The sequence below is a fragment of the Crassostrea angulata genome, chromosome 5, assembly GCF_025612915.1.
Source record: "Crassostrea angulata isolate pt1a10 chromosome 5, ASM2561291v2, whole genome shotgun sequence".
Lineage (NCBI taxonomy): Eukaryota > Metazoa > Mollusca > Bivalvia > Ostreida > Ostreidae > Magallana > Magallana angulata.
In genome coordinates this window covers 36,527,049-36,541,859 of record NC_069115.1, presented here as the reverse complement: position 1 = coordinate 36,541,859, position 14,811 = coordinate 36,527,049, and the positions used below count along the sequence as shown (strand labels likewise).

General features: G+C 33.8%; 1 protein-coding gene across 3 annotated transcripts; it reads left to right on the top strand.

Annotated features, from left to right (window-relative positions):
- The first annotated feature begins 695 nt into the window (after nucleotides 1–695).
- LOC128185961 (chromatin modification-related protein MEAF6-like) lies at nucleotides 696–14,396 on the top strand. 3 transcript variants are annotated; one of them, XM_052855680.1, is made up of 8 exons: nucleotides 696–812; nucleotides 3,042–3,157; nucleotides 3,817–3,916; nucleotides 4,269–4,305; nucleotides 4,690–4,864; nucleotides 5,314–5,344; nucleotides 5,555–5,578; nucleotides 13,594–14,396. In XM_052855680.1, exons 1-7 carry the CDS (start codon nucleotides 735–737, stop codon nucleotides 5,558–5,560), a joined length of 543 nt encoding a protein of 180 aa, XP_052711640.1. In that variant the 5' UTR covers nucleotides 696–734; the 3' UTR covers nucleotides 5,561–5,578; nucleotides 13,594–14,396. The 3 variants fall into 3 exon arrangements, with proteins under 3 accessions (XP_052711640.1, XP_052711641.1, XP_052711639.1); XM_052855681.1 differs by lacking the exon at nucleotides 5,555–5,578 and having other exon boundaries at nucleotides 3,829–3,916; XM_052855679.1 differs by lacking the exon at nucleotides 5,555–5,578.
- The last annotated feature ends 415 nt before the right edge of the window (nucleotides 14,397–14,811 follow it).

Genomic DNA, 14,811 nt, shown 5'->3' with positions numbered 1-14,811 from the left:
CTTTTTTTTTCTTTCTACGCGATGAAGCATGGAGACGGCGGGAAAAAACCACCACATTTATCCTTCCGAAATGCTTTGTGTGGGGCAAAATATATAAGTTTAAGCTGGACATTTATTTATTTTAAGCTGGAAGTTATTCTTAAATTTTACTGTTTCGAATGCACAAAAAGTACATGTAAAATGTGTTTTAGCCCGGCATATTAAGAAATGGTTGTGGTGGACGTTAAAACACGTATGACCGTCGACCTAGGTACAATTAAGTTAATCAAAACTAGGATTTATTATCGAGAAAAAGATAAAATTATCAAAGAAATATCTTCATTTCTTACTAATTAATTAACCATTCTTCGCTCATCTTTCTCCATTCTTCTTTATTGAAGTGATAATCGACACATTCTCCCCGGCTTCCCTCCCCCTATCAGAGACATAAATAACAATGTCTCTGCCCCTATGATCCATTTTTTTTTATTGACAGTTTTTCTTTTTGTGAAATTTGTAATTTTCCTGACATCATTTGTAAACAATAATTACTTCTATGGAAATGTAATTTAGGAAACTTTGTAGTATATACTTACTTATTTTACTGGCGTGTCTGGAACCCTAACCCCCCCCCCCCCCCCCCTAACCCCCCCCCCCCCCCCCCCCCCACCACCACCGGTAATATGGTCGGGTTCAGTCTTCAGTATGTCCAAATGATTTAACCAATCAAATCTCTTCTCTCATATTGAGAGAAAATGAGCACCCAGAAGTCATCGATGGTAAACACAAGAGAAGAACTCAATGAATTAGTGCGAAGAAGAACCGAAATAGCGGTATTTATCAATGTTTTAAGTATTTTCAAAACTTAAGTACCCGACTTTTGGCTTTTGTCAACGATCTTATTCATTTCTGTCAGGAAATATGTTCGTGTGACGCTGACGACGGAGTGAAAAATGGCGGGTGAAATGAATTTTTCATTGACGTGCCTGACATAGTTTTATTTGTATGAATAAATTTTTTTAAAGGCAGGATAGTTATTAATTTTAACTCAATATTTATCTTGAATATATCTGCTCAATTCATAGTCGACATACTACAGTCGTTTGACCAGTTCCGAATTTTGACCAGTTCCGAATAAGTTCAGAAGTTAAATAGCAAAAAATAAATGAAATGAAAAATGGAGGAAAAAATCAATACCTTTAATATAAACACGTATTAATGCTTGTTTTAATTCTGCTATAGTTTCATTTTTTGTGGTCATATATGTATTTGGTATCGGTCTTAGATTAGTCGACCTACTTTCGCTTTGTAATAAATCCAGGTCATTGCAACGCTAATATGCACGTAAAATCGTTGTCGGTGCCTTTAATTTTCACTTGTAACAAGATTTCTTTTATTAAACGTAGGTTTAGTAATAGAATGTATTCTAACATACCCAAAAGCATACAGGAAAAAAATAAAATAAAAACGCAAGTGGAAGCAGAATTTTTTGAGCCGTCATTTTACGAGTTCCGAATACCCAATTTGTTTCCCTCTGTTTTAAGATTTATTGAAGGGATTGATTAAAACATATACTTCTGGATTTCATTAAATGTCTTTCTCTGTCTTAAATAAATCATATTGTACCACAATAATGATAAGTGGAGGGGCTGTGACTGTGTTCCGACAAGATGTTAGAAACCAGGCTAAATTATTGTTACGGTGATTTTGTCTGTCACTTTCGTGCAAATCAAACTGTCTTGTTAAGAAAATACCAATAACTGAGATGTTTGCATATAAACCTGTTATTCAACAGGTTTAATCAATAGTTTTAGGGCCGAAACTTTTCTATCTACATTCCATATGTATAGAAACAGTTATGTTATTCGGAACCTATCGGCTTATTCGCAACTGGTAAAATGGCGTTATTAGTTAGAATAAAATTTTATTTAAAAAAAATTAAATGCAGCAATGTTGCATTTATATCAGCAGGGATGTGGTGTATATCGGCCAAAAATCAAATCTGAAAATAACACCCAGGAACATTTACAGCACCTCCAAATCTGTACCCTATTCGGAACTGGTCAAACATTTGTATTGTCAAGTAGGACATATCCCGCCATTTGGTTGAAACACCTGTGTATAACAGGCATTGACCAATCGCCCAAATGGGATATAATAGCCTGTTTGGGATATAATAGCCCAAATGGGATTTATATTTAAAGTGCAAAAAATGAAAAATGAAAAAAAAAATGATTTGGTAATTTTTGATATAGATCCGCATTAATTTACATCAAATGCAACAACTTTTAAGAGTGATCAATGCGCATCTGCTCATATCATTAGGTCTATATTGTTTTTACTGATCCCGAATCCAGAATGATAGCAGCAGATCTGAAGCTCTGCAGAGAATTTTTTATTGACATGCAGGAGTCTGGAGAGCTACACATACAAAAAGTTGGAATTTACAGCACACTGAAAATTGTGCTGGTTTTGGACTGATTAATTTTCTAAAATATGCTGTGGAAGTACTCAATACTTGAACCGAGAAATCATCAGAAATTTTACTACAGGTGTCATAACTTTACTTGCCCCAGATTTCCTATTCATCACACGTCCTGACGTCACCACGCAAAATGAACTACTGTCAAACTACGTTAACTGAACTAGACGGGACTGTTTTTAAAAAAACTTAAGAGATATCCAAGTATTCGAAATATCGAGGGTAAAATACTTAGAAAATAAGTGGTTGGGACTTGCAAATCACTTCGACATATCCATTGTATTCGAGATATCAGTGTTTGAGATTGATATCAAAGTTGAACTGTATGTTTAAATCTCTTTCAAGCATATTGAGAGTCACAGTGTAATGAAACATATACACAAACCAGATTACTTCATTTTATGGGGCTTCTGAGGGTGTTTTAAAAAAATTCCAAGACAATCAAAGTGAAGACATCTTTAGTTAATTGTCTGAGAATGTTTTTGGTGTAATTAGATATTTTCACAGATTCAGAATGTGGTCCAATTTGTTATTATAGAATAACCACTGCTTATATCTAATTTTTTGTTTGTTTGTTTAGGACACCCTTGCCAATCTGGAAAGACAGATTTATGCTTTTGAAGGAAGCTATTTAGAGGACACCCAACTCTATGGGAACATCATTAGGGGATGGGATAGATACCTAGCCAACACAAAGTAAGATCAGACAGACAGCAATAACTGTCATTCATCTTTTTTTAAATTTATGATATTAGATAATATACAAAAGACTAATGGAAAGTCTTAATAAGGCTGTGAGCTACAAAATTTAATTTTAATTGATATTGAACAGCTATCATGACGGCTTGTTTAGGTTTTATAAAGAAAAATTCTAGTCAATATTTATAAGCTAATTAGTCAGTTGAAATAAAAGAATGGAAGGACAACATGAAAGCTTATTTTATTAATTGAAACTTTGCATTAAGACAAATTTACTCTCATCTTTCATTCTCATCTCTTTTATGAATGTTTCATAGACTGAAATCATAATGTTTATCAATATGTGTTCATATGTATTACATCTCTAAATCATCAGGAAAGCATCATTATCTTAAACTTGATGGAATTGTGGAAAATGATACGAGATATCAGAGGATCTAACACATATGGAAGTTAAAATGTACATGTAATGTAAAAAACAGTGGTTTGAACAAGCAACTAAGTGCCAATATTGATGATATTCGATGCATATCAAAGTTCAACTGTATATCATCGAATTCAATATCAGTAATGTTTTTCTGTGACATTTTGATCATGTGTTTTCATTCGTTTCATGTCTCACATCATCCACCTATTAATCCCCACCCAACCATTAGCCTGTTTTCCAGGACCACAAACAGTAAGGCAGACAAACGGAACAGGAAGTTCAAGGAGGCTGACCGTCTCTTCTCCAAATCCTCCGTCACATCGGCCGCAGTAAGTCAATAATTTACAAAGACAGAACTAAATGTGATGTAGTAGTGGTTAATTGTTAAGTTTTATGATTTTTGGATGGACAACAGTCGCTTGCTCTTTTTTTCCATCAATGAATTTATTGTAATAAACTCGATTTTATCATTTGCTATTATATTGTTTAAAGGACAGCATGTGAAGCATAGAATTTTGCAATAGTTTGACATTGGAATTTTCGTCTTAAATTAATGTTAAGCAGATATACAATGTATTACATGTACTGAAATTGATTTTTATGTTCATTCATGCACTGTAAAACATTGTGTATGTAAACAAATTGTGTCTAGCATTGCGAACAAAATATATATCATTTTAGGCGGTCAGTGGCATTGTGGATACTTTTGACAAAAACAGTAAGTAAATATGGTATTTAGTTAAAGTCAATTATAAAATTTGAATCTTTTTTTTATAATTAATGGTATGTATTTTATTAAAATTGTAAATTACATTTTTGAGAGAGAGAGAGAGAGAGAGAGAGAGAGGGGGGTGAGTCAATATTGGATATTATGCTCAACAGAGAATTAAGGGATAGAAAGAGAGAGGGAAGGAGGAAAAGCGATAGATTGAAATAAAGAAATGAATCAATATTGGATATTAAAGAAAGGATTTGGAAAGAAACAGGGGATAAAATAAAATGTTTAAATGTTTCAGTACTACATTTTGTGTCCAATAAAAATTGAAGAGAGAGAGTGAAAAAAGAGAAAGGACTGAATCAATATTGAGTTTTATTTACACAGGAGACAGGGACTGCCCCTCAAGCCCCGACTCCCAGAACAACCAAAACAGTGCCAACACCCCCCACACCAACGGACAGTCGGACAGCAACGAGTCCAGCCACAACCACTCAGGGAAGCTCCACAAGGGGGGCGGGGTCATACGACACAAGAAAAATAAAAGCAAAAACAAACACAGGTACCTCCTCTTCAGAGTTTTTCGTACAGCCATATTTAATCTCTAAGAAAAATCATGTACAATCATTTATAATCTCTACAAAACATTTGTCCTTGAAATATGAGTTTTTAATTTTTTTTCTTCTTTGAAGGCGACGTAAAGTGCTTTTTTTTTTTAAAGATTATTTGTGTATTAACAGTTCACAGGGACAGTTTATTTTTGAGAATCCTTGATTTGATTTTATAAAGGAGTTAAATGTATCTCCTTCCTGTTTATACGTCTTAAATAAAATTGGTAATAATTTATCAGTAATGAAGTGATAATCAATTAACTTTATTATTTGATTGTCTTATGAATGCAGTTTTGTCACCATGAATTTTGTAAACATTTGCATGGTGTTGAATAGGTAAACATTTTGCTTATTTAAAATTGTACACATTTTATTGAAATTAGTTTGCCTTTATTTGCAGACTGGAGGTGAAACTAAAAAGAGGGAAAGATGTAAGTACACTGAATGCTTAGTAAATTGATGAAACTTGAAATGTCTAGATCTTGATTTTAATCATATGACTCTCTTTTAGGAGAGTATTGACCAAAAAAATAAAGAGTATTAACCAAAAAAAATAAGACAATGTTTACATTGCCCAATGATAATGCCTTAAATAATGGAAATTCTCTAAAACTGATCTAGATAAATATTTTGTACTTCAGAAATAAACAGAGAACTTTATGAAGGTATCTATCACATCTGTATGTGTATCGTCAGATTCTTCCGTATAACACTGGGGCTCTTTTACAAATCATTCACAATACTATTGGCTGCTGTGGTGTTTCTTTATAGTTGCTATTATTTTTGTATAGTGTATGCAGAAAAAAAACAACCCTTGTAGCCCCTCATTTATCTGTGATTTTCTTCATTTTACCAACAGACTTTAATATTCTATATATTTATATTTGCAAAAATTTTATGTTTTGTTATATGAACCTATAGAATAGCAAAAGCGTTCATTTCTCTACAAACTTTTTAATGACATTTCAATGATTACTGCATTAATACTGTAAACAAACTTAAATCATAAAAACATGGTTATATAGTGTTAATGATTCGAAAGATTTGCCTTTCTCAATCGTGATTATGAGTGTTGAACAGTAATGATAAAAAGTTCACCAGGATATGAACTTGGTCGGTCCTTTTATGAAATCCTGTAAAACTAGAAGGGCTTATCAGAAGAATTGATGACATACCGAACAAGTACATATCGTGATGAAATCTTTAACATCTTATTTATATCTTTAATATTCCATATTCATTAATTTATCTCTGCAACAAAGATCCGGGGAAGATTTAAATCATTTTTGTGCAGGCACTATGACAAGTAGTTTCAATGTATAATCAGAAAATTTTTGTAGTTGTTAGTCATGTGATAACAAAGCACATATTACAGAATTCTGTGTGATATTATAATACATCTTCTTTACATACTGACAGCACATTAATTCATTAACATTCAATCATATACATGTACATGTATCATTTAATTATATCGTCACTTTTATTCCCAGATAGCCCACATGTTAGAGCCTAAAAAGTTCTTTTCAAATTTGTCTGTTTCAATTTGTTTTTCATAATGATAAATAAAACTTGAAATATTGCAATACATGTAATATAACTATCTTGGTAAACCAGACTCAAAGATGATTATTTTTTAATTTACTTTGTACTCGGTTTCACTTTTCTACGGAAGCCCATTTAGGACCTATCAAAGAATATTTTTGAATTTGATATAACGAATTCTTGAATTTGTTAAAATGAATTTAAATCGTTATAACGAATTGTTGAATCCGTTATAACGAATAAAATTTGTTATAACGAATTCAGCGAATTTGTTATAACGAATTTAATCTGTTATAACAAATTCGCTGAATTCGTTGTTTCAAATTTTAAAATCTGTTTTAACAAATTAAATTTGAAATAACGAATTCTTGAATTCGTTATTACAAAGTTTTAATTCGTAATTTCGGTTTTCTAAAATCGGTTATAACATATTTTCATCCAATTTATGGTAACAAATATCTTGTTTTGGGGAACAAATTAAACGGGGCGGACTTCATTTGTCCCATATCGGCGTACGACGATATGTGCCGATCAATTGATTGGCGTTAAACGGCGAAATGGTAAATGAAGTGAACTGGCGTAAAAACAAAAGTGGAGGGACATATTGTCACAGCTGTTGCTGTAACCATGGTAACAGATGTAACAAATCCAAAAGACACCTTAATTTATCGGCTTTGCTAGAATTCCTACATTGATAGAAACAAAATATTTAAGAACTGCTATATATTTTCACAAAAATACCATGCAGGATATACAGAATTATTTCGACGGGTTTCTGGGCAAAATTCCCAAAATTTGTTTAATTAATGCTATCAATCAATGAGCATGCTGATTTGATAACATATATCTGCATATTTCATCTCATTTCATCTTCAAACCGTGAGATTACGCCATACTTAAAAAAAAATACCGGTTTGGAATAGAATTAATTTAAGAATAGGAAATTAGTCTTTGAGTATTACTAGTCTCAAGTGATTTTGGCCGGGACGTGTACAAATCAAATAAAGCTCGAAGGGCTTTATGATAGATTTGACCACGCTCTGACCGAAATTATCAACTCATAATATTCAAAGAATGATTCCTTATTACTTTTATACTTATATTTATATTATTTCCAATTTCTATACTCTAAAACAGCATTCTAAAACCACTGTTTTTTATGCATATGTTATGTATTAGCCAATACTGTTTCTCGGTTATGCTGTAGGACACGCCCATTTTTTAATGAAATTATTGGGCAGGGTTATCTAAGTAAAGGATATTTAAAAATATAAATATAATATTTTATATGACGTAGCCAGGCATAATAGCCAGGATGTGCGTATGCGTGTACCAACTTTTCGGTAAACTTTTGGGAGAAAATTCGAAAACTGGAGGAACTTCGAACTGATATTTGCGCAATTTAAAAAAGTATAGGAAAAATCGATTTTTATATTATAAATGTTCATTTAAAGTGATAGGAATGTTGTGTACAAAATGTTGAATAAATATTAGTATTTGAGAGAACAAAAAAGAGCAATGTTACAGGAAATCAACAGGCACTTAGCATTGGAGTGAGGGAGGGGGGTGGAGTGGAGCAGGGGCAGGGTACGAGACTACCCCCATCAGCACACGTTTTCTCGCAGCCAACATTTTTCTTAAATTTACATATAAAAGGTGAATTAACAAAGAGTTGCCCCCCCCCCCCCAGTGTTTTTGGGACCAGGTAAAAACTGAAATGAAAGGAAGGAAATAAACTGTAAAATTGAAGTTTAAGGTTCAACAAACCCCCTACCCCCACGGATCAGGATTTTTAAATGTTTTAATAGCATAGTCTACATATTACCAGGGTCAGTGTTCGTATCACCAGGGTTTGTATACCCATAACCTTGCTCAATATTACGATTATCAGGATGTCTGCATCTATTACCAGGGTCAGTGTACGTATCACCAGTGTCTGTGTGGCAGGAGGATAAAACGTACGCTCAACTAGGACCCCACATCACCTGCTTATTCACAACTACCAAATCTGTGCACTCCGCTACAAAATGTAGTGCATTACAACCGCAAAGTGAAAGTAGAATAACTAGTACCACTACTTAGCCTTTAGAAATGATATACAACAGGCAGAAATTTATTTTTTTTAGAATGTGCCCATCACCTGGGTCTACATACAAATAACCTGGGTCAGTGTACGTATCATCAGGGTCAGTGTACATATCATCAGGGTCAATATTCGTATCACCAGGGTTTGTAAACCCATAACCTGGATCAGTATTACGATTATCAGGATGTCTATATCTATTACCAGGGTCAGTGAACGTATCACCAGGGTCTGTGTGCCCATCACCAAGTCAGTAGACCCATCACCAGGGTCTTAATGCATATCACCAAGGTCAGTATACATATCACCAGGGTCTGGGTGCCCATTGCCAGGTTCTCAAAACATTGTTATAAGTATTGAGACCCAGGTGATGGGTATACTCACTCTGGTTACGCGTATACATACACAGACTCTTGTAACTGGGTACACTAACCTTGGTTATGGGTAAACTGACCCTGGTTATTGGTATACTGATTCTGGATATGGGTATACAGACGCTAGTGATGTGCACTCTGACTCTAATGATAAATACTAGTATACAGACCCTGGTTTAAGGCATTTATATAGACCCTGGTGAAACGTACACTTACCCTGGTGATAGGTATTGAGACCCAGGTGATGGTTACGTTGATTTCTGGCTATGTGTAAACAGACCCTGGTGTTGAGCACAAAGACACATTGACCCTCGGGATAGGTATTGAGACCCTGGTGTCCTGATGATGGGTATACGGAATCTAGTTATGTGTATAGAGAACCGGGTGATACGTACACCGACTCTGGTAGTACGTATTCTGACCCTTGTGTTGGGTATACAGACACTGGTGATGGACACACAAACGACTTTGGTGAGGGGTTATGGATAGAACTACATGGGGTCGGTGTTTTGACCACACTTACCCCTCCCCAATAACCCCTGAAAAGAAAAGAAAAACAAAATAAATTATCCCTCTCCTCCTAACCTTGGATTTTTTTCATATTGAATCTAAGCGTAGGTGTTTGTATGAGATACAGTAATATTGGTTTATATATAAACCCAATTCTGTCTTACTGGTATATGGAAGGAAACCGTGATATTTTGTTCAGGCAGGTGGCATCGTAAAAAAGGGAAAAGAGGCGGTGGGGTGGGAGAATCGCCAACAATTCTTGACTTGCAAACAGAAATGTTTTTTCAAAAATTCGAAAATCGAACAACATGGGGGTAGCTATAGAAATGCTATGTTTACCTCAAACATTAATTTCACTGTTTATTTCCTCCCAGTCACTTTCAATTTTTAACATGCTCCGAAATTGCTTTGGAAAATGCTATGAAAGGGGGATGGGGCAACTGCATGGGGACAGGCCCCTCCCTGCCACCCCCACCCTCCAACCCGTATGTCCAAGCTATGTGTCTATTGTTTTCCTGTAACATTGCCTTTATTGTCCTCGCAAATATTTAATTCACTTATTTTTAGTGTAAACCAAACCTTTTACTTTTAATGATATAAAAATCAGGTTTTTTTGTTTTTGTTTGTTTTTTGGGGGGGTTTCTTTTGGGGGGCACCTATCATCAGTTCGAAGTTCCTCCAAGAAGCTATGGGATTTCCCCCCAAGCGTTTACCAATCCCGATGGAAAGTCGGATGCGCACATCCTGGTTAAAATACCTGGCTTTGTCATATAAAATATCATATTTATATTTTTTAAGTGTCCTTTACTGTGATAACATTACAAATCAATTTTGATAACTATAGCACAATAATTTCATAAAATATGAGCGACACAAAATGGGCGTGTCCTACAGCACAACCGAGAAACAGTATTTGCTGCAATAATACATAACATGTGCTCTGCATGAAAAAAAACCACCTGGTTTTAAAATGTTGTTTTGAAGTATAGAAATAGAAAATAATATTAATATAAGCAAAAAGACGTAATTCTTTGAATGTTATATTTTGGTCGGAGCGTGCATATCAAATCTATTATAAAGCCCTTTAAGCTTTATTGGATTTGAACACGCACCGACCAAACTAAATATGAATAATGAACATAAATCTGTCCATGCAAGCGTTTAAAGATATCGTATTCATCGGTAAAAGGCGATTAGAATAGCAAATTTTAAAATCGTTTAAAAAGAAATCTGACTGTAACAAAATAATTACCGATTCAACTTTCTTAATCTACGATACTTTAAATAACTATCTACGTCAAACCATCAGATCTCTTATCAATCATTTTTGCTGTAAAATCGAATTTATTTTGCATAGCTTTATAAGGAAATTTCCCTCGTGCTGACCTCGTGACGTCACTGAAGCCTCGTTATCGCCTAATTTCATTTTCTCTTGATTAGATTTCTAAAAGCAGATAAAAATAGGCACTTTGAAGAGGCGTAACTCCACAGTTTTTGCATTTAATTCTGGTAAATAAATTCTATAACATAAGTTCAACATTGGCTGGGCTGCAGGTACCCTTTAATAATACAACATACTCATTTTAAAGCGTTAACTAAACAATTTTTGGAAATTTTGCGCAGAAACCCGTCGAAACAAATCTGTATATCCTGCATGGTATTTATTGTGAAAATATATAGCAGTTCTTGAATATTGTGTTTCTATCAATGTAGGAATTCTAGCAAAGCCGATAAAGTAAGGTGTCTGGATTTGTTACATCTGTTACCATGGTTACAGCAACAGCTGTGACAATATGTCCCTCCACTTTTGTTTTTACGCCAGTTCACTTCATTTACCACTTCGCCATTTTAACGCCGATCAATTGATCGGCACATTTCGTCGTACGCCGATATGGGACAAATGAAGTCCGCCCCGTTTAATTTGTTCCCCAAAACATGAAATTTGTTACCACAAATTGATGAAAATATGTTATAACCGATTTTAGAAAAACGAAATTACGAATTAAAACTTTGAAATAACGAATTCAAGAATTCGTTATTTCAAATTTAATTTGTTAAAACAGATTTTAAAATTTGAAATAACGAATTCAGCGAATTTGTTATAACAGATTAAATTCGTTATAACGAATTCCTAAAATTTGTTATAACAAATTTAATTCGTTATAACGGATTCAACAATTCGTTTTAACAAATTCAAGAATTCGTTATATCAAATTCAAAAATATTTTTTGATACTTCCTATATGGGCTTCCGTACTTTTCCGCTACATGTACGAATTTATATTTCATTTTGATACCGAGACAAAAATCTAAAGTGATTTTTTTGTGGTTATATTTCTCTAGAGGTAATTTCAATTTTGGTTTTGATAAAATAAGTTTGTAGTTTTTATTGGCATTGGACATAATGTACATAGGTTTACATATAGTAGAAGTTTTGCTTCATTTTTAAGATAAATGTAAAATTAAACAGTTGACAGATGACATTTTCTTTTCTAGGTTCAAATATGACATTTCTGTTCCACATAACATAAATAATCATAACGTTACACATTAACTGCAGCTCTGTGTTCTCGAATTGATAAATGCTCTTCTACTAAGGTTTTTTAATGCATGCTTTTACTTTTTCTGGAGTTTGGTTTTTGGTCTTATTTTTTTTGCAAATTTCATTCATTTTAGTTAATTTTGTCTGCAAAGCCAGTGATAGATTGCAAGAAGAATTTAGGTGTCAGAATAAATATATATATTTGGTGGGAAAGGGGGGGGGGGGGGATGGTGGCAAATATTGTGAGGTTTTGTTGAGAAATATTGTAAGTTTTATCCTAGCTTTCAATTTTCAAGACAATTTCAAGCTATATAGGGTACAAGTTTAAGTTTAAAATGCAGTATCATATCCATGCCCATCTTCGCTAGCCAAGGGTTTTCGGTCCACTTTGCTCCCCATAAACCCTTGGCGGATTTCATTACGAAAACTCGGTGACAAGCTCCGTTTTATGATTGGCTGCAGCTGCGAGCAGCTGATCCAATCGCAGTGCTTGTAAATATAAACTTTTAAAGAAAACAAATGTGTGATTTTTGGTAAAACTTTCGGTGCTCTTCACAAGTTGAGACACAAGTGCCTACCCAACGATGGTCTAACCAGATCGCTTTAAAAACTTCTATATTTTACTGGGATTGAACATAATTCTACAAACTTAATTATCAAGGCTCGCGTGACAGCATGGGAAGTAAACATGGCGAACGTAGAAGTTGCATATCCCGTTAGTATATACGTTCCTGCTTATGGTTACTGCTTTTAAGGGTTCATATGGACTGTGTTTTATTTAATTTCTTTGGTCTGCAAAATTCGCGACAACGATACCTTGTTTTATGGCATGAAAGCTTTCATATAAATCGGTTACTTTTTCACTCCCGGTACAAGTCCAGGTTACGAAACACTATGAATAAAACATCCCGTGCTTTTCCTAGGTTATAACTAAATTGGTATTTAATAACATCGTTAATTATGTTCCGATATTCGGTAGTCAACAGTTTTTTAAGCTGTATGAATGCCACGATGTGTATATAACCCGTTGTTTTATTCGATTAAAATGTAAATATACAAGGGGCGCAACTCAAGTTGCTCGCTAGATAGCGCCACACCATCACCGAGTTTTCGTAATGAAATCCGCCAAGGGTTTATGGGGAGCAAAGTGGACCGAAAACCCTTGGCTAGCGAAGATGATCCATGCCACATATTTTTTTGTTTGAAACACAATTTAGAAGCAAAATTACACATTATTTATTCAAAGTTTGTTTCTTATCAAGTGTTTTATTGTGTGGTTATCTTTCTATTGATGAAAGTCAACACTTTTTTAGCCTTAGTCTACTGCTAGTTATGTGACAAAGGCGTTACTAAATAGCACAGAGAATAGTCATCATAAAAAGTCTTTACAAAACAAAACCAGAATCCTGAAAATATAGCTCATATTGCTGATAAAAACGTTTTTTGTTTAGGTATACCTAAGTATCAAATGTTAGATTTCTATTGCTTGTTTAATTAATGAAGTGGTTTATTTGATATGTGCTATAATGAAAGAACTGATGTCCATCTGCTGACACTTAGAGATGCTAATACCATACATGTACCAAATGAAATAACTAAATTGTTTTATGTTTATGTTTTGAAATAGGTATCTGGAGAATAACTGGACATTATTAAGTGATCTTCTGTTCAATCCAGTGATAGCGTCTCATCAGTTAGATCAATAGCCAAGGAAGAAATGTGCATGGAAATCACCAATCCAAAGTTCGGCTTCAAGGAGTTTTTTTTTAACATAAGGAAACCTACAGAATAAAATCTCGAAATCTACCTTATATAGTTTCAGACAATTTCTCCAAACAAAGGAAATGTGATTGAAAAAAGTTTACCATTGCTTAACATGATTTTACCGATGAAATGGCCTGTTTAACTGTTTGTTATTTATATACCATAAATGACATGTATGTTTGACATCATTGTACAATGTACAAATGTAGTTATGATATGTTTGGGCTGTATACATGAACATGTATGATCATGGCGATTCTACAGTTAGTACCTCTTTTTAGAAAGAATCTCTATGTAATGAGATTAGCAAGCAATTACTGATGTACATTTGTATACATGTGTGTGTGCAGCTTCTTTCTCATTAACTTTTTAATCATGGCATGATTGTTTGATTCAAGTTTTCTGCTTGGGAGTATAAATTCAATCTCCCAGTGTTCTCATGTATTTACAAAAAATCCTCTCTATATGCATTGTTCATTATGTCATAGAACTTTGAATTTTGTTGGTTGATACATACAAGAGGAGAAAATGTTGATAGTAAGAAGTATTGTTTAATCGATGTTCAGCACACATGTACCTGAAAATCACAGACCTGCAAAGCATGATAATGCTTAAAACATCTGTTGTAAACATACTGATATATAATAAATTATTTTTTAAATGTCATGTTGGTCTTTATACATGAGATATACCTTTGTATTTACAACAACATTTTTAGTCAGAGAACGATGCTTCAGATCCTCTTATTAACTGCATCAGTGTGCATTACTGCATCAGTGTGCAAATTATCAAAAGCAAGTGTGTCTGTACAAAATGACCAAATGTCTTGCTACAGCATGTTTAACACTTGAAAGTTAATAATCATTTGAAGTAAAAGGTACAATTGAAATTTCATTAGCCTCAGACCAAAACTTTGAATCCAGAATTGTACTTGAACATTTCTGGTTTAATCGCGACTTCAGTCTTGTGTACAGTATGAAATAACTCCCAAAATGAAGAAAAGTTTATGCTTTCTTCATATCAAATTGAAGTAAATGGTAGGAATTTTGGTATCTTTAATTAAACAGCCATTATTATAGCA

What these genes read in the sequence shown, in the direction of transcription:
- LOC128185961 (XM_052855679.1), top strand. Translation starts at nt 735, where the DNA reads ATGAGCACCCAGAAGTCATCGATGGTAAACACAAGAGAAGAACTCAAT. An exon ending in AGATACCTAGCCAACACAAA is followed by an intron (nt 3,158 to 3,816) that starts GTAAGATCAGAC and finishes CCCAACCATTAG; the next exon opens with CCTGTTTTCCAGGACCACAA. An exon ending in AAAAGCAAAAACAAACACAG is followed by an intron (nt 4,865 to 5,313) that starts GTACCTCCTCTT and finishes CTTTATTTGCAG; the next exon opens with ACTGGAGGTGAAACTAAAAA.